Source organism: Oscarella lobularis, chromosome 10 (assembly GCF_947507565.1).
Source record: "Oscarella lobularis chromosome 10, ooOscLobu1.1, whole genome shotgun sequence".
In the NCBI taxonomy this organism is placed as follows: domain Eukaryota; kingdom Metazoa; phylum Porifera; class Homoscleromorpha; order Homosclerophorida; family Oscarellidae; genus Oscarella; species Oscarella lobularis.
This window is the reverse complement of record NC_089184.1, coordinates 1,003,571-1,029,778: the sequence shown is the minus strand read 5'-3', so window position 1 is coordinate 1,029,778 and position 26,208 is coordinate 1,003,571. Positions and strand designations below refer to the sequence as shown.

Here is a 26,208-nt window from a genome sequence, read left to right as displayed (position 1 = left end):
TCGGATGTCAGCGATCACCTTTTCAAAGGTTTTGAATGCAGGACACCTTGAAGACCAACCACGGCCGGCAAATGTCCTGAAAAATTTGGCTTCAATGTGGCGGCCAGAATCCGGACACAGCTTCTTCAGCCAGCTAAGTAGAAGATCAAATAATAGAATCGGTAAAATCATAAACTTCTACTTTCTTCTGCAATCAATAATTCAAAATCTTTGACGTCTTCCATGCAGCTGATAAGAATGACGTTAGGCAAGCGCGTTATTCGACGAGATTGAGTCTTGAGACGAAATACTCAGTACATGCATCGTTCAAGTTTTACGCTCCTGTGCGGTGTCACAATAAATGTCCTATACTTTTGACAGTAACAGGATCATGATTCACATTAGTTAAAAAATCGAAAATTCAACGACGGCAGATTGTCGTTGTTACGGACGAGGTCGAGACGATGAAACCGTTTTTCGACGATTCGGGGTTTTTGAAAAAAGGTCAGGAAATGGAATGTGAAGGTTAATAGGATCGAGATCGGGTCCTCTAATCCTGGTCTATCGAGTCTTGCGCTTATGACCGGTGGGAAAGCGTTTATGAACGCGGAAAAGGTGAGGAAAATGGATTCTTCCCCGAAAGGGCCCCCACTTCATTATTGCGTACTTTTTCCAGTCCTTTGAGCCGTCCGTTTTCAGCGAAGCTTTAGAAGAGATCCAGAGAGGTCGTTCGCAGCTTGTTGGGAGTGTGCAAGACAGAATCGCGAAGAAAAACGAAGAGCCGGTCGAACACGTGGACTAGCGAAAAAAACCCCGGAATATGCAATACATTAATCACGATGACAAATACACGCACGAACAGACACACTGACACACATACAATATCTAATCTTGTCCGCTTTGATACTGCACCTATTTAAATTCGTGCTGAGATGCTGATGCAGCTTTCTCCAAAGAAGGCAATTCTTGATCAAATCCATCTTTATTGAGCAACCACCAAGTTTTCATCACTCCTTTACCCTAGAGAAAAACATAATTCCTGCACGTCAAAATCTAAAATAGCAGCGCGCACGTACCTTGACTTCTCTCTCACCACGGCACTCAAGCTGATAGCCGCCTAGTCTCTGCAAAATTTCGGCCGTGCTATTGCTCATGTGAACACGAAGAGCTGAAAAAAGAGACATCGCCTGCTTGCGCACACCAAACAGTAGCCGCCAACCGTACCAAGTCCACCGGACTCCATTCTCGACGCCGTATTGACGGTGTCGCCAAACAAGCAATAACGAGGCATTTTCAAGCCAACGACACCGGCCACGCAGGGGCCTAGTAGAAAAAGAAAACGAAAAACGATTTGACGAAGGAATTAAGCATCTCCGCGTTTCTTCCAACCGGAATGCAATCCAATTCGAAGCTGGAGGTGAACGCCGGGCATGTGCCTAATCTTGAACTGACAAAGCGCCGAAAGAAGATGCAGGGACATCGTGGCAATTTCCCCGGCGTGTCTATCCCCATTGCGAATGGGCAGACCAGATACGACCATGTCTAAAAAAAAGAGGCGCTTCGGTATAGGCGATGTTAGAGTGTAGTCAGCTTACGTACAGGCGTCGCCAATCGTTTCCACTTTGTACACGTCGAAATTGTCAATAATCGAGTCAAAGCACGTGTACAAATCGTTCAATAGGTCGACAACTTGGAGAGGAGTGCTGTTACCGGCAATGGAGGTAAAGCCAACAATATCGCTTTGGGGAGAGACGAGTTACAATGAGCATTTGAACATCATTGGCGTAAAACCTGAAATAGATGGTGACGCATTCAAATGTCTCGGCTGACACAGCGCGTCCGTGCTTCAGATCTTCGACAATTGCCTTGGGTAACATTCCTGTAAGACGCGATGAGGTTTCGCGAGTCTTTTGTGACGGGCAAATTTACTCGCAACGAGATCTTCCGTTTTCTGTTTCTCCGCCGCCAGCTCGGCCGTTCGCTCGGCCACGATACCCTCCAAATTGGTCGAGTATTTTTCCAGCTGTCCGTCCCCATGCGTCAGAATTGGGAAAAGCGTTCAATTCGACTTTTTTTGTGACTCACCATGTTGATAAGATTGTCGACGAGTTCTCCCTGTTGGGGATTGATGACATTGAGCTGACTCAAAATGGCTTGGACGTTCGGACGCTCCGACGCACTTTCTTGCCAACAGTTCTCCATCAACTATAAGAGAAAAAATACAATATAATTAATCCGGTAAAACTAAAAAATAAGACCGTTTTATAATCGCTGGCCATATCTTCAGTCAAGACGGTCGGACGGTAACGACGACCAATCGTCGGGCCCGGTTCAATCCAAGCCTAGATTTCTTCAAAAGTGAAAACCTCTCCTCCACAATTACATTGCTATGCTAGACCTCTTTAGGAGGAGTCTTCTTGCCGGCGACAAACGCAATTATGTCCTCCGAATCGAACATATCGATTTCGGCAAACGGCAGATCTCGACTCGCCATCTCAGCCATGATGACACCAAAGCTAAATCAAAACATTTTCTTCGCCGCTGCATGTTGTCGGGAGTCGCTCATGCAGCGACTTCGTACCTGTACACGTCCGCTTCTTTCGTGCCGCAGCCAACGTGATCGGGATGAACGACGCCGTCTTTGAGGAGTTCCGGCGCCGTCCACAACAAGTCCCTAAAGGAGAAACAATGCACCCTCCCAAACGCATTTGATGTGTGCGGACGAGTCGCTTACTTCCACGCTTGGACAACTTCGCCCGTGTAGGGATCGGTCGTCTGGCCGAACGGTGGGACGCCCTTCTGATAGGAACGGAATCTCGTCAGGCCGTGGTCTGAGAAATGAGTCGTCACACGCGCGAGCCACGCAACCGCCGCGCGTCTTTTTCGTCTCACCGCTCAACTTGCACGTCCATCGGTTATCAACGATGCAGTTCGACGACTTGAGTCGACCGTGGGAACCCAGTTCGCTCTTTTGCAAGTATTGTAAGCCGCGAGCAATGTCCTACACGTCAAAAATGTAAGATGGGACTTCTTTCTTGGCCACTCAAAGCGCTTACCTTGAGCAAGGAATATCGGAAATTCCATTCGACTTTGATGTCTTCGTTTGCCAGCACGTCGTCGAGACTTCCCTAATAAATAAATAAATAAACTCCCCCCTTTTTTCCCCATGCGAACATATGAACGTACTTTGGGTACGAGTTCGCTCAGAATGCAAACGCACGGTGCGTCGATGCTGGCGCCGACAAATCCAACGAGATTCGGATGACGAAGTTCGCGAATCGTCTTCATCTCCATACGCAGTTCGAACGTCAGATCGACGGGCGGTTTGTTCAATTTCTTCACGACGACGTCAATTCCGTTCCACTTGCCGACGTTGCGAATCATGTTCCTTTAATTGAAAAAAGACAGACGAAGAATGCAGAGAAAAAAGGATTGGCGAGTATTTCTCCCCGTACTTTTGCTGTTTCGCGTCGTTTGCCGATTTCATCGAGGCCATCGAGTGGAACAGCATGCTGCTCTTTCCCATGCCGCCCGATTCCATGAAAACGTCTTCGAAATTGACTCGCCAGTCGAGATTGGCAAGCGCCGCTTGAAGTTGCACTCTACGCAGCAACAGCAAAAGATTTGGCGGCGACAAACAGCAAGAAAAACACGATGTCTATACTTTTTGAAGTACCAGCGCCCGATGAGAGCGCTGACGACAACCAAGACGAGAACGCTGATAACGACGGGCAGAACGACAGCAATCAGATTGACGTTGCAGCTGGCGCCGACGAACATCGAGTTGCACTGACACACGTCGGGTGCTATGCACTCGCCATTCTCGCACGCAGGACTAAATATCAGGAAAACATGATACGGTACGATAACGAAAAGAAAAGCTCTCACCTGCAAATGGCAGATCCACAATCGGAGCCCGTCCATCCCTCATTGCACTGACAAACGTCCGGACTAAAAAAGGAGAAAAAAGTGGAGTTGGAAGGGATGCATTCGCCGCGATCGCAAATCCTTACGAGACGCACAATCCGTTCTTGCAATTCGTGCAGACGATGTAGGAACAGTCGCGACCCGTGTAGCCGGGATCGCTCGAGCCCGGCTTCGTGCGACACAGGCACGTGTTCATCTCGACGCAAACGCCGTGCTTGTACTCGAATATCGTATCGTTTTGAAGCAAATCGCCACCGCAGCCGTCCTCGCAATAGTGAGCCGCCGGCAGAACCTGCGTCAAATTGACGAGATTCTTGTTATCGTCGCGACTAAGAAACCTAAAGAGCAGGAGGACAACTCTAAGAGGATGAACGTTGAAAGTAGACGTCATCGTAGATACGTTCGAGTGTTGGTGAAGGTCGTGTTGGCAAAAGCGTAACCAATTTGAAGTCGATGATAGTAGCTGTAGCCGTCGAAAATTTCGACGATGGGAGCCTCTCTGGAATCCATGCTGACGTATGAGCCAACGTTGTACACGATATTGGCATCGGGAATAGGAGACTTGTCAAAACGAGCGTTCACGTTGAGCAGGGTAGCTAAAATTCCGAGTATATATATATACGTCGCCCAGATTTTTTTTCTAATTACCGCGAAAGCCGGGACGATCTCCCTTCTCGTCCATCGTCACGGTTCCCGTGATGCCGTAGTAGTCGACCTAATTTTTTTTAATTTGAAAAAAATTAACTTTTTCTGTTGCTTCTCGTACTTCAGTCAATAGTTTGAACGTCGTCTTTCCGGACATGGTTCGATTGTCGCGGATTGCGGCTTGTAAAGCGTGCGCATAGGCAACGACTGCCTCATAGGGAAGACAAGCGAAAGAGATACTCTAATGGACGCGAAAAACGATGTGAGAAAAACGAAGCACCGGTCCGACTTCTTTACGGCAGCGAGGTAGGGCGTGAGAGCCCCGTGATAGTGCGCCGGATCAGCCCCGAGATATTTAATGTAGACGTGCTTCCATATCTCGTCGTCGTAATCCACGTCATACGTATCGAACGGATAACTGATGCCCGTGAACGCAATTGAGCAGTACGGCACCTGTTAGATGAAAAAAGAAATCAGCGTCGTCAATCAATCAATCAATTATAAACCCGACTTACATCACGACAGAAGTAGAGATTATTGATGTAGGGAAACGTGGCCATGCCCGCTTTCACGCCCGTCCACTGCCATCCGTGAATAGGTGCAAATTTGTGCCTGCGCGCAGATTTCAACTTGCACGCGTCCTCTCTCTCTATGTAGACGGTCGCTTACTCGATGGCTTCTCTTAGCGTGAGATGCATCGTCGGGCCGGAGACCACTGCATAGATGACCCTCGTCTTCGCCTTCAGAATTAGTTCAATAGTCTTGTCGTCGATCTTGATCGACGGCAGATCGGCGGCCGTCTTCACGACGGGAACATTGACCTTCGAAAACGAGACCACTTGGCGACTGACTCGACCTCGAATGCTGCAAAGAAAGCCCTATCACTGACCTCGAGTTCAATATTTAAGCCGAGCTCCTTGGCGGCGAGGTAGAAAGACGGCGGAAGTTCGTGAATAGCCGAACGCAATACAATCTAGAAAGATGACGACGATGTCGACGAACGCACATCACCGTCGACGTCGTTGGCTACGTACAATTCGATCCCAGTAGTGAGCCAAGTGCCATTTGACCCAACCGTAAGAGGCGTCGCCGTCGTTCGAATTGATGCGAGTCACAAAGGGATGAACAGCCTCGAAGAAAATCGTGGATTATATGTTATTTATATTGGCAGACTTCGCCTACTTTATCGGATACTGATTCCGTTCCCGCGTTGTAGGCGACGATCGGCATTTCGTCCTGCTGCGACACCGAGCTGAGCTTTTCGAGAATTTCGCTTCCGCCCGGACCGATAATGACGCGAACTTTCGGCATGCCAGGCGTCTAAAGACACACGCTATTGATAGTTTCAAAAGAAAATATCCTCTTACGTATAGATTGTCGTGGATTCCAGTGTAAATTTTCAGAGTCGTTTGCACGTCGCCTTTGCTGTCGTGCCTCTCCAGCGATACGTGCCGATCTGAAAAAAAAAACATTTTCGGATTCGAATAGTACTTTCGTCGCCTTACCTGCGAGGTAGTCAACGCCGTCCAATTTCCACCAGAAATTGTCGTTCAGATCGTCGACTCCCAATCGAGCGAACGTATCGTGATTTTCAAAATTCGCCGACAAGACGGCCATGTGAACGTTGCCTAAAACGATTAAATCCGTCCATGTATTCTCTTCCCCTTCCCTTGATCGTACGTACCTGTGACGTTGACCGGAGGTAGCCAGCCCGTACTTAGTGTCGTTCCGGCCGACGTCGTGATCAACAATTCGAGCTGCACGTTACTATCAGGTCTGCATATCGATCCCGGAAATCGACCCTTTCCGTAGACCAGATCGAAAGAGGAGTCGACTGAGAGGCAGGCGGAGGACGGAAACAATTTCGTTGTCACGGCCTAGAGTAAACACGTGCGTAGAGAATAAAGTTCGCGTTTTATCATCAAAAATCGAAGAATTGCCTGCATGGAGTCGGGGCCGCCAGTGACGACGTTGCCGTTCGCGTCGTAAGCGGTGACGGTCAACGCAAAGGGAAAGGGAAAGTTCGCGTCGACCACCGATTCCCAATTGCTCAACGACGACGAGTCGACCGAAAAACTAACGGCAGTTTGAGCTAAACGACAAAGAAAAAGGAAACGATGCCGGATTTTCGTAAACCATCGGTGGGAGAGTCATACCGACAACATTGAATTTATTCGTAATGAATACGGACGGCACGGCGGGCGTCGAAAGCGGCAGCTGCTGATCGTTCGATCCAGGCACGCGAGCCAAATAACCGACGTCCGTGTAGTTCTCGTCGACTCGACGCCAATCGTATTCGCCCTTCGACATGGTGAAGTTGAGTCGAAGATCGGTCCACTTTTCCAAGATGCGAACGTCGTCGAAGTAGGCCGTCCCGTTGACGGCTCGCTTTCGTATGATCAAGTCGTTGCGCGCCGTTCGAAAGACGTCGCGTCCGGCGAGCGTAATGTCGGGCGATCGGACGCCGCGATAGATCGACGCCGGTTGGTTATAGAAGAACTTCCAGTACCAGGCGACGCCGAGATCGATGTGAAGAACGGCGTCGAGACCGCGCGTCAGATAGAACTCGGTCCCGTCGTTGCGATGACCGATAATGCGAACGGTGAAATTCATTGGCGTGTTCGACTCGATCGACGCGGGCGGCTGCCGCTCCAATTCCAGTCGCTTCGCCTGATCTAGATAAAGAAAAGAAATGACCAAGTTCTATGTATACGATATAGATACGAGTGTACTTACGATGAACTACGATTGGATTCGTCGCTATCATTTTCGTCACGCCGCCAATGGTCGCCTTGACGGCGAGTACACGCGGTCCATTTTCCGTCGCTTTCGTGTGAAAGAGTCCGTGAAAGACGGCGTCGCCGCTGGCAACCGAAATGTTCTGCATCGATCCTTTCGGCGTTTCGGGCGTAACCGCGTCCTCGTGGCACTTGCGCTTCTCGAAGAACCATCGCCTGTAGGGCATGGTCGGTCGATGATAGGTCAGATTGCAAAGGCGTCCCGGGTACGCGTCGTCCGCCGTCGGATTATTCGGCCAATTCGTCGCCAATACCGACCAGAGGGTGACGACGGTCGGCGTCGCGTACGGCGTACCGTCGTCGTTGAGAACGCGCACGATTATTTCCTTTTCTACGGCCATCAATCGCATGGCCGGAACGTTGTAGCGTAGGTCTTCGTTGTTGGCCGGTATCACGGCCGGCGGTTGATGATCGCCTTTGAATTCTAAACGAAATCCGCTCGCCGCCCCTAATCGAAAAGACTTTTGTTGATTTTTCATTCATCCCCGCTCTCTTTATACCTAGAAGCATCAGGGCTAGAGCCAACGTCATTTTCGTTGAATTTAGTCCTTTTTCGGGTGAGTTATCGTCTTTTCAGTGGGATACAGACTCTCTCGGCTTTAGTTTGGGTGCTATGGCTACTGCCGCTAATATCAAAAACCCCATAGTTACGTCACAATGTCGAGTAGCCAATTGGCATGGGCGCCGCGCCTGATTGGCCTGCTACACAGACACAATAGAAACACTAACTGATCACATGCTACGCTTGCGACACGATCGTTTGCTCTTCTACACAATTAATCAACCTGACTTAATTAGGACATCTTAGCGAATCTGTCTCGCGCTTTTGTCCAATTGGCGTCGTTTCTCGTTGCGACGCGATCGAGAGAACGATTCGCCTCGCTGCCCAGTCCCGAACGCTCGCTTCGAACGACGGCCATCACCTGAAGAAGAGACGCGGAAAGAATTACGCGAAGAGGACAACTATCTCGCAACGCAAACGGGTTCGGCGATTCCGATTTCGTCCGCTCCGAGCCCGGAGCCGTCCTTCCAGCCCATCTTCTCCAGCATTTGCCGGCCCTTATTACTCGAATCGATCGGCCTGCAAATACGCGGAGTGCCAACGTCTCCTCCACGCGTACTGTACACTCTTTTACACTCACACAAAAACGGACGCAGAGTCGACCGTGGGCGAATGCGGCCCCTCGCTCCCAATTTCAACCCGTCTATTATTAATTAAAAATTTCCTTCCAAGAAATACGTGCGTTCGCGACGACTTTTATTTTTTACCTCTTCGCCGCCCTATCGAGGTAGTCTCCGTCCTGCGGTAGTTTCTCTCCGAACGTATCCTTAAACTAAAAACAAAACACATTTTTTTTCAAACATGTAACTATTATATAGTATAGACATACGCGAAGCCCGCAACGTTTCTTTAGTCTATTCAATTCGGATCGTCTCTGCTGATTCTTGTCGACTTTCGTAAAAGCACCTATAGGGTACCCGTTCAACGTGAGAAGGATCTAATTTTCGCTGAAGCGCTGCTCTATTAATTAACCTGTCGACGTCAACGAGTTGGACTGATAGTGACCCGGTTCGCACTCCATGCACGTTTCGTCGCCGACGTGTACGTGCACAATGAAGACCGTTGATCCAATGCGAAGGGTGTCGCCGTGGGAAAGTCGAACAGAGCCCCCTTCGATTTTGGGCTGTTGTATATATACAAGAGCGGGTCATTTTCGAAGAGAGCTAATCCACGTGTACCTACCTCCGTGAGTCTTGTATTGTTCACAAACGTCCCGTTTATGCTACCCAAGTCTTTTATCAGGAACTCTTTTGTGGAATCGTCTAGACTAATTTCAGCGTGACACTAAATCAAAAAAAAAAATCTCGATCGTCGCCTATTGTAGCGGTCGTCGTCGTCTACAGCACCTTGCTCACGACTAATTCCGGCAAAAGGAAACTATGACCAAGACCCTTGTCTCTATCGGGGAGAAAAAAAAATATTTCCAAGGGCTACAACGACTACAACGGCTACAGCGGCTACAACGGCTACAACGGCTACAACGGCTACAACGACTACAACGGCTACAACGGCTACAACGGCTACAACTACTACAACGACTACAACGGCTACAACGACTACAACGGCTACAACGACTACAACGACTACAGCGGCTACAACGGCTACAACGGCTACAACTACTACAACGGCTACAACGGCTACAACTACTACAACGGCTACAACGACTACAACGACTACAACGGCTACAACGGCTACAACGACTACAACGGCTACAACGGCTACAACGGCTACAACGACTACAACGGCTACAACTACTACAACGACTACAACGGCTACAACGACTACAACGACTACAACGGCTACAACGACTACAACGGCTACAACGGCTACAACTACTACAACGGCTACAACGACTACAACGACTACAACGGCTACAACGGCTACAACGACTACAACGGCTACAACGGCTACAACGGCTACAACGACTACAACGGCTACAACGACTACAACGACTACAACGGCTACAACGGCTACAACTACTACAACGACTACAACGGCTACAATAGGAATTCGAATTCGAATTCGCCTTCGAATTGGCATTAGCCTTCGAATTCGAATTCGCATTCGCCTTCGAATTCGAATTCGCGTTAATTTGAATTCGCGTTCGCCTTCAAATTCGAATTGGCATTCGCCTTCGAATTCGAATTCGAATTCGCGTTCGCCTTCGAATTCGAATTCAAATTCGCTTTCGAATTGGCATTCGCCTTCGAATTCGAATTCGCATTCGCCTTCGAATTCGAAGGCGAATTCGCATTCGCCTTAGAATTCGAATTCGAATTCGCGTTTGCCTTCAAATTCGAATTCGCATTCGCCTTCGAATTCGAATTCGAATTCGCTTTCGAATTGGCATTCGCCTTCGAATTCGAATTCGCCTTTGAATTCGAATCGAATTCGCATTCGCCTTCAAATTCGAATTGGCATTCGCCTTCGAATTCGAATTCGAATTCGCCTTCGAATTGGCATTAGCCTTCGAATTCGAATTCGCATTCGCCTTCGAATTCGAATTCGTATTCGAATTCAAATTGGCATTCGCCTTCGAATTCGAATTGGCATTCGCCTTCGAATTCGAATTCGAATTCGCTTTCGAATTGGCCTACAACGGCTACAACGGCTACAACGGCTACAACGGCTACAACTACTACAACGGCTACAACGACTACAACGGCTACAACGACTACAACGGCTACAACGGCTACAATGGCTACAACTACTACAACGACTACAACGACTACAACGACTACAACGGCTACAACGACTACAACGGCTACAACGACTACAACGGCTACAACGGCTACAACGACTACAACGACTACAACGGCTACAACGACTACAACGGCTACAACGGCTGCAACGACTACAACGACTACAACGGCTACAACGACTACAACGGCTACAACGGCTACAACGACGACTACAACGGCTACAACTACTACAACGACTACAAAGGCTACAACGACTACAACGGCTACAACGGCTACAACGGCTACAACGACTACAACGACTACAACGGCTACAACGACTACAACGACTACAACGACTACAACGGCTACAACGACGACTACAACGGCTACAACTACTACAACGACTACAAAGGCTACAACGACTACAAAGGCTACAACGACTACAACGGCTACAACGGCTACAACTACTACAACGACTACAACGGCTACAACGACTACAACGGCTACAACGACTACAACGGCTACAACGACTACAACGGCTACAACGACTACAACGACTACAACGACTACAACGGCTACAACGACGACTACAACGGCTACAACTACTACAACGACTACAAAGGCTACAACGACTACAACGGCTACAACGACTACAACGGCTACAACGGCTACAACTACTACAACGACTACAACGGCTACAACGACTACAACGGCTACAACGACTACAACGGCTACAACGACTACAACGGCTACAACGGCTACAACTACTACAACGACTACAACGGCTACAACGACTACAACGGCTACAACGGCTACAACTACTACAACGACTACAACGGCTACAACGACTACAACGGCTACAACGACTACAACGGCTACAACGGCTACAACTACTACAACGACTACAACGGCTACAACGACTACAACGACTACAACGGCTACAACGACTACAACGGCTACAACGGCTACAACGACTACAACGGCTACAACGACTACAACGGCTACAACGGCTACAACGACTACAACGGCTACAACGACTACAACGGCTACAACGACTACAACGGCTACAACGGCTACAACGACTACAACGGGCTCAATCTCTCGGTCAGTCGCAACGCACCGTCCGATGGTTCCGCCCTTGACTGTAAACACGGCCAGCTTTCCGACGTCGAGACAATCCGACTCTTTCACTATAGCACGCATGCAGGGCAACCACGATTCGGCGGGAGCCGAAGAATGATAGCGATACGACTTCTTCTTCACGTCGTAATAATAATACGTTCCATTTTGCCGATCATAATACAGCTGAGTCGTCTATAGATACAGATATATAGACGTATCACCCGTAGCCAAGATAAAACCATTGTGCTGTTTACTTGATCATAGTAGTAGCCCGTGTTGTGATCGTAATACCAACCTGATGCTTCGTCGTACGTGAATCCACTCTGCTGCACCGCTTCCTCTGCAGCCAACTTGAGCGATTCGACAGTATTCTGAATTATTACAGCAGACAAATCAATCAGAAACTAACGATACCGTCAAAAAAACAAACCTGCTGCAAAAGCGACTCGTTCAGCTCGACTGGCTTCTCGCTCTTCTTCTCTAGAGGAGATTTTTTGCTTGACGATTCTGACTCGTCGTCTTCTCTTTCCTGTTCGTCGTCGTGACGACGTTTTGCGTCGTGTTTTCTTCTGTAGCGTCGTTCGCGTTCGATTTTTCTATGGAGATCTTTGATTTCGTCGCGAAGGTCGTCGCTGTAGTCTTCCGCTCGTCGTCGATCTTCTTCGGATGCTTCGAGTCGTCGTTCGAGGCGCGAGCAGTCCTTTTCGAGGCGTCGTATCGTCTCTTTCGCTTCTTTTAGCTCCTTTTTGAGCTCGTCCGTCGTCCTACCCATGCCGGGTTGTCCTGTAATAGACACAGACACGGTAAGGAGCCCATGCAATTCGAAATCGAGCCGCTACGTGAAGAATTACACATGGAATGATTGCAGGTAATCCGGGATAGTGTCATCGGGTTTGTCCATCCGGAACTCGAATCCTGTTCGAAAAAAATTAAATTAACCTTGGTAAAAACCAAATATCGGGTTTTTCAGACAGTAGCTGTACAGTAATAAAAATGGCGATGAAATGATCAATCAGTAGGCAAGGCACCAGGTGAGTGGCAGAATCAAAGCCCCCTCTTTGTGTTAATTGGCAATCAACATTCTGTTGCGCAAATCCTAATTAGCTAAGCTAGGGCAACTTTTTCATAGCTGCAGAATCACTTGATCGACTTTTGAACCCAGGACCGTCCTCAATTTCCGCAGCCCCATGACTGCGTCTGGGCAGTCAACAAAATCAAGAAGTCGGAAGGAAATGGTATAGGTTCAGAGGTCTAAGGTCAATCATTTCCCGGTAATCGAAAATGGAATGACAAATATGCAGTAAAAGTACTGTACCAGATGACCTCTGGACATCGTAATTAGACGAAGACCCGACCCGCGGTCACCGCACGGCAGCGCTAAGCAATTCTAGTGTGTCCAACGCCAACCACTCTATCTACACGAGACAACTTTGGCCGCAAAACGGCTCATTTCAACCCAACAAACCTAAAGCGCCTCGCCGTCAAGCGCTAAACGTCGTTCACAAGTAGAGAAAGCCCGGAGAAGACAAGACGTACAAGAGGTACATCCAACTGGCACAGCTGGTCTCCTTCTGAGTGTATACGAACCTATACTATTAGAGCTCTGCGCTGCTCCTATTTATTACCTCCGCCTTGGACTTCATGAACGACATCCACAGTCAAAAAATGCGTTCAGCCCTTCAGACCGAAGAAATGCGCCATAGATCCAAATCTACATGTACGACTCGAACAACGAAAACCTTGGGTCATCGTCCCAAGAGCGTCGTCGTTAAGCCGTTGTCAGAATCGCCAACGACACCGCCGTCGACGCCTCCTCCTCCTCGACCTCCTCCTCCTCCTCCGCCGCCGCCGCCCTCGCGACCGCCGCGTCTCATCTATTGTCCGTTCGACGTCACGACGTCGTGCCATCGGCCGCAACCGCTGCCTCGAGTCGCCTACGCCTATGCCGCTTCTGTCGACAAAGCAATGATTCGCGACGTCCGATCGTTAGCTGGCGGACGCAACACGATATTACCCCCCTGGTTCGCTGCGACCCAATATGGACGACTTCCGCCGCCGCCGCCGTACGGAACGCCGCATTGGACAGTCGTTCCCTCGTCGCACTACGTTCCCGTCAACGTTCGCTATTTCGCTGCAAATTCTCGCTTCCGGTGCGGCGACGGCAGCGGCGGTGCAAGTTCTACGACGAAGCGCTGCTACGCCGTCGATCCGCGCTGCCAACCGGACCGTGACGCGAAGCGATTTTCGAGTGGCGTTGCTATGTCTAAAATCGAACGATATATAAATTAGATGCCCGCACACGCTCCAACACGCTGATGAATTGGGCGCGGCTTGTAGGTGTACCCGTGAGAAAGGCCTCGCATTTAGTGCACCTGTAGACAGAATATGCGCAGTCTGAGTCTCTAGCTCTCGATCGTGGAAGAGGATGGAGCCGGAGACCGAGAAAAGGCCGAAGTCGCAAAAAAAAAAGATTCGAGTTCGTGGCAAGGCTCAGAGGAGTCAGATTGAGCCGGAGACCGAGAAAAGGCCGCAGATGAGTCAGATCGAGCCGGAGGCCGAGAAAAGGCCGACGTCGCAAAGAAAGATGAGAGTTCGTGGTCAGATTAATTCAGACACCGCGCCGACCAACCAGACATGGACACGCGCGCCGCCACCGTTGTATCGATATCACCAGCCTGTCGCCTTCGCGACGTATTCTCCGCGTGCCTGCGACCTGTCTTCCGATTATCGTGCCCGCCTCTATAACTATTGCGTCATTCGAAGTCTCAAGCTCGCCTTGGTCGCGGAGAAGCTGGAAATCGAGAGACGAGCGAGTTTTCTACCGATTCCCACACTTTACTTGCTGAGGAAGGAGAGCCCAATGCCGTATTCCTTTTGTTTTACCTACGTTCTAGGACCGCCGCCGCCGACACCAAACTTCGGCCACAGTCATTTCTACCCGCCTCAGTACCAGCAGGAAGTGCCTCTTTGCGATTTCTGCAGGGAAGCCTCGGTTCATAGATATGTTTTTGACTGACATCGAGTTGTGTTTTTTGACTGACTGAGATCGAGTTGTGTTTTGTTTCTAAAACAGTTGAGTTGGATTCGCTAAACGTAGAACAAAACTACTGCAAAACAAAACATGTGTCAGAAGCGAACCGCGTGTTTTCGTCTTCAGCCTCCCGCGCGCGGTGTGACGTTCGGTTCCGGTGCAGCGTCTCTCGCCTCGTTGTTGCCGTTGCCAGGCACGACGTTGCCGTTTGTTGGCCCGTTCGTAACATCGTTCTCAACGGGAATTCTGGTCCTCGGGCCCTGCGCGAGATTACGTGCAAATGAATAGAAAAATGAATAGAAAGAGATATCTTTTTTTTTTCCCCTACTGTTGTCGCAGTGGGACTTGGCACCGGCACCTCCACACTCGGCGTCGTCATCGTCGTCGTTTCCACAGGAATCTCCGTCGTAGGATCTCCCGACCCGCTCACAGGTTCGACTGCAAAAACATATACATGAAGACTTTTTTTGCACGACTACACAGTATGCCGCCTGTCCACGTACACATGTGCTCTTGACAGTAAGAGCCACCGAACCCAGGCGCACATTCACACGCGAACACACTCATCGCCTCGCAAGTGCCGCCGTTTCGACAGCGAGGCACACACCTTCCAGCTACATAATAAAAAAATATTAGACAATCCTCGCCCATTCATTCCCTCCTTACCAATCCTAAGAGAAGCTGACTGTTTCCTCTGCCCAAAGTCGTTCTTCGCAACGCATCTATAATCCCCGGCGTCGCTCGACGTCGCGTCGTTGATGACGAGATAATTTCCGACGAACTCAATCCGACTCGATTCGCGCACTCGTCGTCCGTTGTGCATCCACGTCACGCTCGGCGTCGGCAATCCGCTCGGACTGCAAAAGAAGACGGCGGCGCCGCCGGGACCCGCCAACTCGACGTCGCTCATTCGCCCGTCGAACGTGGGCGCGCGCGCGACGTCGACGCGCACGCTCGCCGCCGTCGACCACTTGACCGTCTCGGCGACGCAGACGTACGTGCCGGCCTTTTTCGTGTCGAAATTCTCGACGACGAGAACGCCGTGATGAGGCGAGCAGCCGGCACTGCCCGATTCAAACGTCTCGCCGGCTTTGATCCATCGATAGCGCGCCGCCGGCGACGACGTGCACGTCAGCGTCACCTCGCCGCCCGCCGGAACGACGTCGGCACTCGTCGTCACGACGACTTCCGGATTTCTATCTAAATTGTACGCATTATTATGTATATAAAATTTAACGAGTTTAATTAATTATTTATGTATTTACTGCACGTGAATTCGCTTGCCGGAACTTGAGCTATCATCGTCTGCGTTTTGGCAGTGCAGCTGATTATTGTGTTGAAGTCTCGCATCGATTTCGTCTTCGTTTGGAGCCAGTTCTTGAGCCAAAGCGAATTGCAATCGCATGGCAGAAAGGAAGGACATTGGCTGCCCACGTAGACCCTAGGAGAAAAGAAAACAAATCGTGCCGCTACGTTTCTCCCGTATACAATTCTTTTAGAGTTTTGAGGTCATTGAAAGCTCCCTCGGCGATGTATTCAATAGGATTGCACTGAAGGCTCCTATATAGGAAACGCAATACGTACGTCTTTTTGTGGATCTAGCAAGGCACGTACAGGTGAAATAGCTTCTTTAGTCCCTTGAACATTTGCTCAGTAAGCACTCTAAGTTCGTTGTGATACAGGTGTCTGAGTAGGAAAGCGTGTCATTTAGAGTAAAAATATACAAATTGACGTACAGGTATATCAAACTAGGGACATGCGAAAAAGCGCCTTCTGCTATCCAATTGATTTCATTGTAGCCAAGATTCCTATTCAAAATCAAAAGACTTTGATATGCCAAAAATTCACTTTTACTCACAAACTTGTGAGCCTATCCAAGCCCAACAAGGAGTCACACGACACATTGCGTATTTCATTTCCATAGAGAGACCTCAATAAATATTATATTAATTGTTCATCGATCACGATCAGAGAAGCCCTTACAAGGTTAGGAGATTTTCCAGTGGATGAAAGACGCCTCTGGGCAAAACCTTTATACTATTACTGGCAAGATATCTGAATTAACAAAAATACATCATTCCTCCAAAAGGCAGTGCAAATGATGAAACGCGTCTCTTACAAAACTTGCAAATTGTATAAATTCAAAAACATTCCCGTAGTAAGTTTCGTGAACGCATTCGAATCGAGTAGTCTTCACGTGATCAGCAGAATAACATACATAAGTAATACGAGAGAAGGCGTCTTACAGCGTCTTGAGCGTTCTCTGACGATAAAGAGCCCCGTCTTGAAACACCTGGATCATGTTCGATGACAGATCTCTAAAGGAATTTTACAGTCGCATACAATTTATTTTTTATTACGTACAATATTTCTATGTGCTCTAGTTCAGTGAATGTAAACACCGTCACTTCTGTCAGGACATTGCTTGACAGATATCTGTATGAAAAATCCAATGTACGCGTTGAGAATTGGGGAAAAAATTCTATATATACAGTCTTTGTATGTTTGGGATGTCGCGAAATGTCCTGTCCCGTACTTGGCGTATCGTGTTGTCTTCCAAGCGAAGAACCTTGAGATTGTACAAGCCTAAAAACATGCCGACGAACGTTTCTGTCAGCCTGTTTGACTGCAGATGACTAGACAAAACGAAATTCCAAGGAGGATAGGCACTACTTGCACAATGACACTTACAGGTGCAGCAGTGACGACAGATTGCGAAAGGCACCAATTTCTATCGTTTCAATAGCGTTTTCCTGCAGATACAGTTCCCGCAATTTCACTGAGTTTTCAAACGTGCCCGCTTTCAGTCGTCTGATTCGGTTTTTCAACGCGGATCTGCTGAAACATTCGAGCTGCTCTCGTCTCAAAGGAACTACGTGTACGTACAGTCGTCTGAGATTCGTTAAATTCTTAAAAAGCAGCGGGTTCAATTCGGTCAGCTGATTATTGTAGAGATAACTAAAGGAGAAAAAAAAAACGATGAGAAAAAAAATCACTACAGCAGAGACGCACAGCCGCTCGAGCGTGGAGAGGGAAGAGAACACGTCCGAAGGAAGAGACTCCAACTGATTAACATGAAGTGTTCTGCAAAAAAAAACCGCACAGTTCTCCCAAGCTGTTTTGAAGTGCCCCTATCATCATCATCCTTACATGACCGCTATCGAATTGAGACCTCTAAATACGGTCGAATTCAAGCTCGAGAGCGAATTTCCGTGCAGATAGCTTTAAGAAAAACACACACACAAGTTCTTTCTTTCGTCGAGGATTTTCGGGCTCCCTTTCTTACAGTCTTTTGAGATTCGCGAGGCCTTGGAATGCGCGCTTATCCAGCCAGGATAGCATGTTGTTTTGCAAAAAACTTGCGAAGGGAAAGACGTCTTTGTCTCTAACGGGAAGCTCTTTTTAGGTCTTACAGCCCCTCCAGCATCGCGCAATTGCGGAACGGTCGTCCAGCCAAATAGGTCAATCTGTTCGAACTCAAATCCCTGCGAACGAAACGATTAGGTGGAAGAATTAGCGCAGGCGCAACTCGAGCGCACAGAAGAGTGGTCGTCGGGGAACAGACGTTGCTCGGCAACGTCGTCAGTCCTCGGCCCGTGCACGATACGACCGTTCCTTGGATTGTGCAGCCAGATGAGCTGAGCGACTGTGCGCCAGCGCCGGCTATGAGGAAAACGACTAAGATAAAAGCCATGCGAACAAATGGCACGAAGAACAATAGAGGCGTTGATATCAGCGAAAGTGCGAGTGCCATGCGCATATATTAATCGTTTCCGGTGCTTCTCTGTACAGTGAAAATTATACAATTTGTTCCTCAGGATACTTCGTCGACAGGCAAACTAAAACTGCTATTCGATGTCCGAGAAGAGATAACAGAAACGGGCTAATAATATAAAATCAACAAAATATTTCTTAGAGTCACATCTATTCTTACAGTTCGAGGTCTTTGCTGTTTCTGTTGTTGTTGCTGTTGTTTCTGCTGTTGCTCCTCGGCCGATTCCTTTTTCCATCGCTCATAGTTGGAATTCAAATGTTCCATAGGATTCGAAATGTTTGCAAATCCTACAGCGCAAAACCTCTCGATTGCCTATAACCGATTGAACGGCGACACTTACGATTCCATACAGAAAACAAATCCAAGACGAAAAATTCAATAAACTGAACTTGCGTTTTTGAAATGTTGCACGTCTCTCGATCGAACGCAGGCAGATGCAGCGGCAAACCGAGCCTCTTTTCTTCGTCGGTCTTCACACAAACCACAGCAAAGGATAGGTCGCTTAGGTTGCGTTTCTTCGCATGACTAACCTGATCAAAGTATTCCTGAGCGATGCGATGAGCCCAAACCTTACACAGCTCCCACGGTCGAGCCGGATTGGCTATGTCTGCGCTTTTGATGAGAATCCGTTTGGCGGCGGTCTTGAACTCGGGCGAATTTCCCAGCTGCGGCTCTGTCGCACCGTCTGTTGACGTCAGCTAAAACAATCATAAACATACATAATATGACATTGGATTTTTCCCCTACTTTTAAAAAGGTTTCAAATTTCTTTAGATATTCAAAATGTTTCGTCATGTCAGTAGCCAGTACCATGTCAATAACAGCTCGCCGCACATCTCTATAATCTTCCCTGTTAGAAGAAAACAGAATTGACCCGGAAGATGATCATTTCGCGTCTCCTACGGTGGGAGCCCTTTCAATATATTGCATCCTTCGCCACTCGTCGTAATTTTGAAAGCAAACGCCGCGTGATGGCTCTCAAGCACGGCTCTGCGTATAAAAAAATAGAAAACGCCGTACGTTCAGTCCGCTCTGGTCTTACGTGTCATTGTATAAAATGGCAAGAGGATGCCCCGAAGCGCAAAGGAAGGAATTCGTTCGGCCCGGATGATCGATGTCGTGAATAATAGCGGCAATCAGAACGGCAACGACGTCCTGCCAATCCAACAGCTCCTAGCAAAAGCAAAAACAAACAAAAAAGAATTAAACGCCCAAGAAAGAAAATATGCCGCAAGTTCCACACTATTCATTACCTTCACTTTTGAACACTCCATAAAATAGGCAGCTGAATGGAGAACGTCGGCTGCGTGCGTCGAATTGTGATAAGTGTTGACGGCGTGATAATTGGCTTCAATCCGCTGAAGCCAAATCATGAGCGTAGATTCGGATATCTTTAACAAACTGCAGATGTTCAGTCGACGAAATATTTTCTGTCCCAGCCAATATAGAGGCCTGGGGGGAGAGAGAAAGAGAGGAGGGGGGGGGGGGGGGGGGGGGGGGGGTATTGGATCTTTTTCGAAAGATAGTGCAGTCGTACCGTTTTTCTGTGATTTTCTCCAGGCGCACGATGTCAAAATTCCAATAGGAGTCCATCACCAAGAGGTCCCGAACATCCGACGACGCGTTTTCGAGAGGCTCAAGTGCGTGTCTGACCTCTCCCCGAGAATTCCACCTCACAAGATCTTAGGGAAGGAGTTAGATAAAGCGGAATGCCGGGAGAGAGACTATCTTGCCTTCTTCGCTGCGAATGGCGTCAATGGACAGTGTGGTCTGCAGTTTGTGTCGCGACGGCTGGAGGAGCGAGAGGGAAATGTGAAAATTCTCTTCTCTTCTTCGCCATTCGTTTCTCTCACTTACCCCCATTAGGCCGCCGACAAAATCACGTAGTCGAGGATCGTCGTCGATCGACCACGGTGAATAGAGCTCGGACGAGCGAAGCAACTCCTTTACCCACAAAAAAAAGATCAGAAAAAAAAATCTATACTTTTCATGGACATCTCACCACAACGCGATCCAGCGACTGCACAACCGGATGTCGGGTCTGCTCCTGAGCTTTGTTCAGCATACTCATCACCTGGTTCAAGCAAGAGTCGGTCGCCCGTGGCAACGACGGCACGACGAAAGAACGCGTTTCGCCTCTTGACTGTACCTTCTCAAGCGACGTCTCGGGCGCAACAGAATCTTTCGACCCACTTCCGCCTGCCAACGTCTCTGAAGTCATCATCTTCCGGCTCCGTCGGCCTGAGGAGCGGAACCAGAAAAAAAAGAGAAAAAAAACAGGAAAACGCTCGCGCGTTCCGAGACGAAGACAAAGAATCAACGCACCGTTCTTGGGATTGACTATGGGGCTCTGATGAAGCTCTTCCTGGACTTCGGCTACGCTTCGTGCCGCCTGAATAGATCGCGGCATGCATAGATCAGAAAACCGCACGGCCACCGAGGGATTCCCTTCCCCCTTTTGTCTACCTGACGAAGATTTGCGTACGCTTCGACTTGTTGCGATATATCGCTTTTGATCGCGACGTGATGAATGACTTGTCTACGAGTATACGACGTTCGAACTCCCCGTGCGCGCGCGCCCCCTTCTAATAACACCTACCCCGAAGGAGCGAAGACGGGTACAACGCGAACTTCTTCCGGGTAATCTTCGCCCGTTTTTCGACGCCCAAATATTCGTCCTTCCCAGTCGCTGCCCGACTTGAGAGTCGAGTCCATGTCTTCGAGAAGGGCCTAAGAAGTGCGCACGCTCTCCGCGAACCGCTCCTCGCACGCGCTCAGGCTTACTGGCTCCGTTTTATTGCTTTTGAAGTGTCGCGGCGTCCGACCAATCACCTCGTCGCACTTATATCCCGTAATTTTCTCGTATGCCGGATTGACGTACTAACAAAAGCGCGTCGAGTTGTTTTATCTCGTTAGCGCGGCCGACCAATGAGACACCAACCTGGTACACGGCTTCCTTGCTGGAAACCTCGACGCTGTCGTAACTGTGCTCAACGGCGGCGACAAACGCCGTCGACGTTCTAATTAGAGAAGAGCGAAAAAATTTGCATAAAGCGCGTAAACCGCGCGATCCACTTCTTACAACAACTTGAACTGAGATCGAACTTCGCCGCGTTCCATTGTGACTAATTCGGCGAGGCACGACCGAACGTCGACGTTCTCCGGAATGATCTTTTTTTTTTCGGGGGAACAGAGGGTTATTCTTTTTATTTGGCTTCCTCTTTATGTTACCCTGTTGAATCCAGTAGACAAAAGTCGATCTACATCCACGTTCTTTTGGCAAGAATTACTGTAATAAGACGAGCAATTATTTTCGCGGCAAAAAATAATTTCCCGTATACGTACACAATTCCAACGATGACTGTGTACTCGCTTCGATTCGCTGCGCGAATGCATCTACGATACGCTAACGTGAAAAAAGGGAAGCAAACCGTCACGAAATGTTACTACCTGCACACTTCCTCGCCGTCGAGCGACTTCTGACTTCGCAAATCGATGATAACGAGCTGCGAACAAAATCGAATTCCCGGCTCGCTTTTTTCTCGCCTTCGTTACCTCGTGGTGACGTTCGCGATAGGCAGCTCTGGCTGTCTGACGATCCTTCGCGATATCGTATCGATATCTGCCACGTTCCGCTGCCCAACACAGCGCGTCGCTCTGCGAATCTTCTCGCGCGAAAACGAATAGCGTCTATCGAGCGAGAAGAGAATCGAACACATTCGCACGTTCAAAAAAATATTAAAAGAGACGCCGAATAATATATAATACAAACGCGCGCGCGCGAATCTAACAAATTAGACGAAATGAGAAACAGCTAGTTGTAGCATCGTACCTGCATGGACGGCTGGCGAACTCGAAGCGGACCGTACGCGACTTCGGAGGCGACAGGATCTCGTTTTCCCGCGCCTCCCGCCTGACGAAGAGAAGAAGCTATAGGTGAATAGTCACTGTTGTCCATTTACGACAAACAAAAACAAAAAACGCGGAGAGAGAGAAAAACGATCCCTCCCTTCTCTTCCTCCCCCCCATTCGAAACCTGCTGCCACGTTCGCGTCGTCTGCGTTTCGGCTTCCATCGACGGACGATCGTTGAGCGCGATCTTGAGCGTCTCGTCCAAATGTCCCACGACGCCCGAGAGACTGCACGATTCGGGCCGCGAACCGATTCGCTCGTCGACTCCTCGTTCTACGAGTAGACTAGCGCGACTGTTGGACGCCGTGCTAGCGCCGCATCCCATCGGCGAGCGAGACGGCCACGCCAGGAGAGGGAGAAGAGGCGGTCAACTCGACGCGTGCGCGCGCGCTTTTTCTTCCTCCTCCTCTTGGGATGAACAAAAAAATGCGCGACTGCGAGATCGTGCGACGAGCGTTGCCAAAGCGTCTCTCGAGAAACCGTATCGTAGCTCGAAACGATGAGAGCGTGCGGTAGCTTTGGGAACGCTATCCTCCCACGTGATGACGCAATGCGCGGTTCGGTATGCCTCCACGCCCATTGGTCGGTAAACGTGTCGCAAAACACAATCGACGGAGAAATTCTCAGAGGACGCAACCACAAGAAAAGAAAGAAAAAGTAGTCAGGCAGTATTTCTCACACTAAAGACGATTTTCCAACGTGATCCATATCTCGTCCTTTGGACTCGTCACCAAACCGTGAACGGGCTCGACAATTTGCCCCGGCGGCAGGCAAACTCGAAAGCGTTGGATAAGCCGAGCCAGAAAGACGATGCCTTCAGTGCTGGCAAATCGATATCCAGGACACTTTCGCTTGCCAGCAAAGCCAAACGGCTCAAAAGCAAAATTTGGACGTGATTTCACGTTATCAGGCGAAAATCGATCAGGATCAAACCTAAAAAAAACGACGACTTATGCATGACCAATATCACCTAATAAACAGAAGATAAGATAATAGATCTACGTATGTAGGAGCCTGTACATAGGGTTATCTAAATTTTTCAATACCGAGTTGGATCCGGGTAAAGTTCCTTGTCCTGTAGCACAACGCCCAAGGCGTGAAACATTGGTGTCTGCAATAGATATGACTAGCTAATTAATTAGTGTATAAACAATGCACTGACCCCTTTTGGAATTGTATAGCCATTGAGGATCGTGTCTTCCGTGGCGTAACGAGCCGCATATGGGGCAAGAACGGACGCTCGAAGTGTCTCGTTGAGAACCTGTTTCAAATAGCTGCAAAGGTGATGGTGAATAAGTGGCGTTGTTGCTATTGATTAAATTGTACGAGTCGAACCTGAATTTCCCCGCGTTCTCCGGCGTAACTCGGCCGCCTGCGCCAAGTGCGTCGACGACTTCCGCGTGGACTTTGTCTTGGACGTCTTGATTCGTTGCAAGGTAGTATAACGCCCAAGTGATTTCTGCATGCAAAAACGTTTAGAGAGAAAGTGTAGAGCAGGACGGTTTTCATACGATTTCCGCTTGTGTGGAAACCGCCGATCATGTATGAGATCGAATCACAGACAAACTTTTCTCGTAAAAAAAAAGAAAGACATGATTAGTAACTAATTAATTAATCTACATAACTTGATCCGAACACCTGCTCATCTAGCACTCCCAACGACATCAAGTTGTCGATGAAAACGAGCTTGCTGAATGGAGCAGAGCTCTGCTGACGATGTTCAACAACTCGATGGACAAGATCCTTAATCCACTGACGACCTTGAGGATCAGAAATAGAAATATTGCTATCATCTTCAAATGAAATACCTTCTTCAAATCGTTTCATTCTAGCAGAACCCTCTTCGGGCATACTCCCATCCAAGCGCATCTCCATTTCTGACCAGACCTAGAATACATGTATCTCTTCTAATTAATATATTATTGGGTCGTTCTCTGCTTACCACGTTGTACATCATTCTCAGTTTATCCACTTCGCTGTCATCATTGAAGAAGTCTCCAAATGACGTCATTACTATCGCTTTGATGGCCAAGTCTACCATTTCTTTATGTATGGGAATGTGTTCGCTACGTGGAATTTTTTCCCACTCGACAATTTTCTCTTCAACGAGCTAAAGAAAAGATGCCTATCCATTCTGAGATTGCTACCCGTATTCGGCAGGGCGGACTTTCAAACGCGCATGCGTTGTTGCTAGGGTTATCTACCGCGAACTCGCATTCTCCGTAGGCTCCCATTATCCCTCTTATCAACTGAGTTTCGAGTTGTTTAGTAAAAAAACATGTTTAGTAAGAGTTTTTCTAACATTTTGCTGACGTACTACGTCTGCGGATACGCAGGGATGAAGTTCTGCGTAATGCGAGAACCAATTGCCTAAAAAATTCTTTGCGCAAAACTAACAGTTCTTTTAGTAATCTCCCAATTGTACATGAGTTTGAGTTCAAAAAACTACCTGTACGAGGACGAAAAATGGCGCGCGAATCGCCACAGGTGCAACATGAGACCCAATAAATAGAAAGCGAGAATGTTTAGCGCCTCTTCTATCATTGCCATGCATTCGTAACACCCTAAGGCTTAGGTCTGAGCAGGGATACACGCAAAATTTGGCTTTGAAGTGGGTTCAAAAATTTCAAAACGCTCTCGTCAAAAACTGTCCCCCCAACTAAAAATTCGTCGGACCTCAAATCGAAGCTTTTTCCCCAAAGCTTCGATTAGAGGAAACCCGACGCTTATCCATTGCGTGTGGACCTTATCCAAAGCCATTTTGTGACCTACAGTCATCAGGGAAAACGTAGCAATAACCTAATTGGTAGGGACGCGAGCATGCGCAAACAGAAAATTTATTATTGGCTCCCATTCATTGATGCTTGATCATGCGCGTTTGAAAGTCCGCCCTGCCCCCGTATTCACCTTATTGAATACATCCATCATATCGTTGACAGCCTCGTGACTAAAACTGACGTCATAATTTCGCCTGCGTTCCCGTCCGTCCTCGTCGTTCGCATACTGAATGCTCATTTTGCCAATGAGCGGCTCAAACAATAGAAAAAGATCCACTATAGTATGCAGAACACGAAATGAAATTAAAAAAATCATTTCGTGTCTTCGGAGTTTGACAGACCGGGTCGGTCGAAAAGTCGGCTCGTCTGTCGGAATAAATCCGGCGAGGCGAGACTGACGACGAGCGTGTTTTGCCACCAGAAAGCGGCGATAGAACCGCATCGTTCGTGAAGATTTAGTAAGTATTGGTGGAGGCTGCCCGATTGAGCGACGTCGCCCAAATTGCCTAGTCTGTGTGGGATGGGATAAGGGATCCGGTTGGGTCCGGTCTTTCTTCTTCGTCCGAGCGACGTCGAGGCTTACTTTTCGTCTGATTTCGGTGCTCCTGGGATGCCGTGTGGGTTGTATTTTGTCTGCGATCTCCATTCGTTCGCTTTCGCGTCCTACTGAGACGAGTTCTCGCGTTCGCGACGCGCTTGCAACGTCAATTCGCTCGCCTTTTTGTCTGGCAATAGCAAAACGAGAATGATGATCAAGCCGACGACAGCGGTAAACGCGAAAATAGCGAAGTCCAGCATGACTGTGGACCGTGACGCACCACCCCCTAATACGGGATTGCGGATTGATCGAACCCGCGAAAAAGTAAAACGAACTCAAAAAGTTACAGTGCACTGTACTTACTTTTGAAGAACGTGGCATGTTCATGTTCCAGACCAAAAGATTGCAAAATCAAACATTTATAGAGACAAGCAGCTTGGGACAATCAGAAGAAAACGCAT

At 48.6% G+C, this 26,208-nt stretch overlaps 5 protein-coding genes and 1 long non-coding RNA gene across 9 annotated transcripts; 1 reads left to right on the top strand and 5 right to left on the bottom strand.

The window, feature by feature from the left end:
- Nucleotides 1–791: 791 nt before the first annotated feature.
- LOC136191714 (uncharacterized) lies at nt 792–7,971 on the bottom strand. The gene is made up of 35 exons (XM_065980104.1): nt 7,850–7,971; nt 7,288–7,797; nt 6,708–7,226; nt 6,492–6,643; nt 6,236–6,428; nt 6,057–6,179; nt 5,919–6,007; nt 5,734–5,871; nt 5,586–5,681; nt 5,441–5,524; nt 5,221–5,372; nt 5,067–5,163; nt 4,849–5,004; nt 4,673–4,792; nt 4,555–4,621; nt 4,307–4,502; nt 3,993–4,244; nt 3,868–3,930; nt 3,644–3,814; nt 3,435–3,581; nt 3,166–3,367; nt 3,036–3,107; nt 2,872–2,980; nt 2,714–2,810; nt 2,561–2,653; nt 2,378–2,495; nt 2,238–2,321; nt 2,065–2,184; nt 1,909–2,002; nt 1,771–1,858; nt 1,579–1,718; nt 1,369–1,521; nt 1,204–1,302; nt 1,056–1,147; nt 792–999 (listed from the first exon to the last, which is right to left on the bottom strand). Exons 1-35 carry the CDS (start codon nt 7,878–7,880, stop codon nt 892–894), a joined length of 5,025 nt encoding a protein of 1,674 aa, XP_065836176.1. The 5' UTR covers nt 7,881–7,971; the 3' UTR covers nt 792–891.
- LOC136191726 (angiogenic factor with G patch and FHA domains 1-like) lies at nt 7,882–13,499 on the bottom strand. 4 transcript variants are annotated; one of them, XM_065980123.1, is made up of 16 exons: nt 13,340–13,499; nt 13,180–13,285; nt 12,698–13,129; nt 12,566–12,629; nt 12,145–12,497; nt 11,969–12,085; nt 11,713–11,906; nt 9,258–9,309; nt 9,094–9,195; nt 8,884–9,034; nt 8,741–8,817; nt 8,619–8,683; nt 8,492–8,554; nt 8,331–8,430; nt 8,135–8,272; nt 7,882–7,975 (listed from the first exon to the last, which is right to left on the bottom strand). In XM_065980123.1, the coding sequence occupies exons 5-15, from the start codon at nt 12,484–12,486 to the stop codon at nt 8,144–8,146; spliced, it is 1,392 nt and encodes a 463-aa protein (XP_065836195.1). In that variant the 5' UTR covers nt 12,487–12,497; nt 12,566–12,629; nt 12,698–13,129; nt 13,180–13,285; nt 13,340–13,499; the 3' UTR covers nt 7,882–7,975; nt 8,135–8,143. The 4 variants fall into 4 exon arrangements, with proteins under 4 accessions (XP_065836195.1, XP_065836196.1, XP_065836193.1 ...); XM_065980124.1 differs by having other exon boundaries at nt 7,904–7,975; nt 8,140–8,272; XM_065980121.1 differs by lacking the exon at nt 7,882–7,975 and having other exon boundaries at nt 8,136–8,272; nt 12,698–12,796; nt 12,856–13,129.
- On the top strand, nt 13,072–14,834 carry LOC136191735 (uncharacterized). The gene is made up of 2 exons (XR_010670936.1): nt 13,072–13,255; nt 13,314–14,834. It is a non-coding gene; the product is annotated as an uncharacterized lncRNA (long non-coding RNA).
- Nucleotides 14,738–18,505, bottom strand: LOC136191718 (insulin-like growth factor-binding protein complex acid labile subunit). Its single transcript, XM_065980108.1, has 21 exons — nt 18,285–18,505; nt 18,159–18,230; nt 18,032–18,103; nt 17,896–17,967; nt 17,758–17,829; nt 17,632–17,703; nt 17,437–17,580; nt 17,238–17,381; nt 17,110–17,181; nt 16,992–17,063; nt 16,865–16,936; nt 16,729–16,800; nt 16,604–16,675; nt 16,482–16,553; nt 16,360–16,431; nt 16,234–16,305; nt 16,011–16,186; nt 15,412–15,945; nt 15,249–15,359; nt 15,074–15,183; nt 14,738–15,005 (listed from the first exon to the last, which is right to left on the bottom strand). Exons 1-21 carry the CDS (start codon nt 18,503–18,505, stop codon nt 14,868–14,870), a joined length of 2,514 nt encoding a protein of 837 aa, XP_065836180.1. The 3' UTR covers nt 14,738–14,867.
- LOC136191717 (high affinity cAMP-specific and IBMX-insensitive 3',5'-cyclic phosphodiesterase 8A-like) lies at nt 18,488–22,936 on the bottom strand. Its single transcript, XM_065980107.1, has 25 exons — nt 22,557–22,936; nt 22,353–22,433; nt 22,076–22,210; nt 21,971–22,026; nt 21,866–21,916; nt 21,752–21,809; nt 21,603–21,691; nt 21,462–21,540; nt 21,305–21,400; nt 21,120–21,250; nt 20,987–21,059; nt 20,846–20,912; nt 20,670–20,761; nt 20,523–20,594; nt 20,378–20,464; nt 20,254–20,311; nt 20,058–20,202; nt 19,774–19,972; nt 19,563–19,693; nt 19,424–19,510; nt 19,268–19,370; nt 19,051–19,218; nt 18,861–18,990; nt 18,680–18,807; nt 18,488–18,628 (listed from the first exon to the last, which is right to left on the bottom strand). The coding sequence occupies exons 1-25, from the start codon at nt 22,755–22,757 to the stop codon at nt 18,560–18,562; spliced, it is 2,586 nt and encodes an 861-aa protein (XP_065836179.1). The 5' UTR covers nt 22,758–22,936; the 3' UTR covers nt 18,488–18,559.
- Nucleotides 22,937–23,025: 89 nt separating this feature from the next.
- LOC136191722 (cytochrome P450 20A1-like) lies at nt 23,026–26,039 on the bottom strand. Its single transcript, XM_065980114.1, has 12 exons — nt 25,927–26,039; nt 25,793–25,872; nt 25,551–25,720; nt 25,340–25,485; nt 24,375–24,542; nt 24,241–24,319; nt 24,071–24,192; nt 23,944–23,998; nt 23,768–23,891; nt 23,595–23,706; nt 23,479–23,543; nt 23,026–23,365 (listed from the first exon to the last, which is right to left on the bottom strand). Exons 1-12 carry the CDS (start codon nt 26,005–26,007, stop codon nt 23,113–23,115), a joined length of 1,455 nt encoding a protein of 484 aa, XP_065836186.1. The 5' UTR covers nt 26,008–26,039; the 3' UTR covers nt 23,026–23,112.
- Nucleotides 26,040–26,208: the final 169 nt, after the last annotated feature.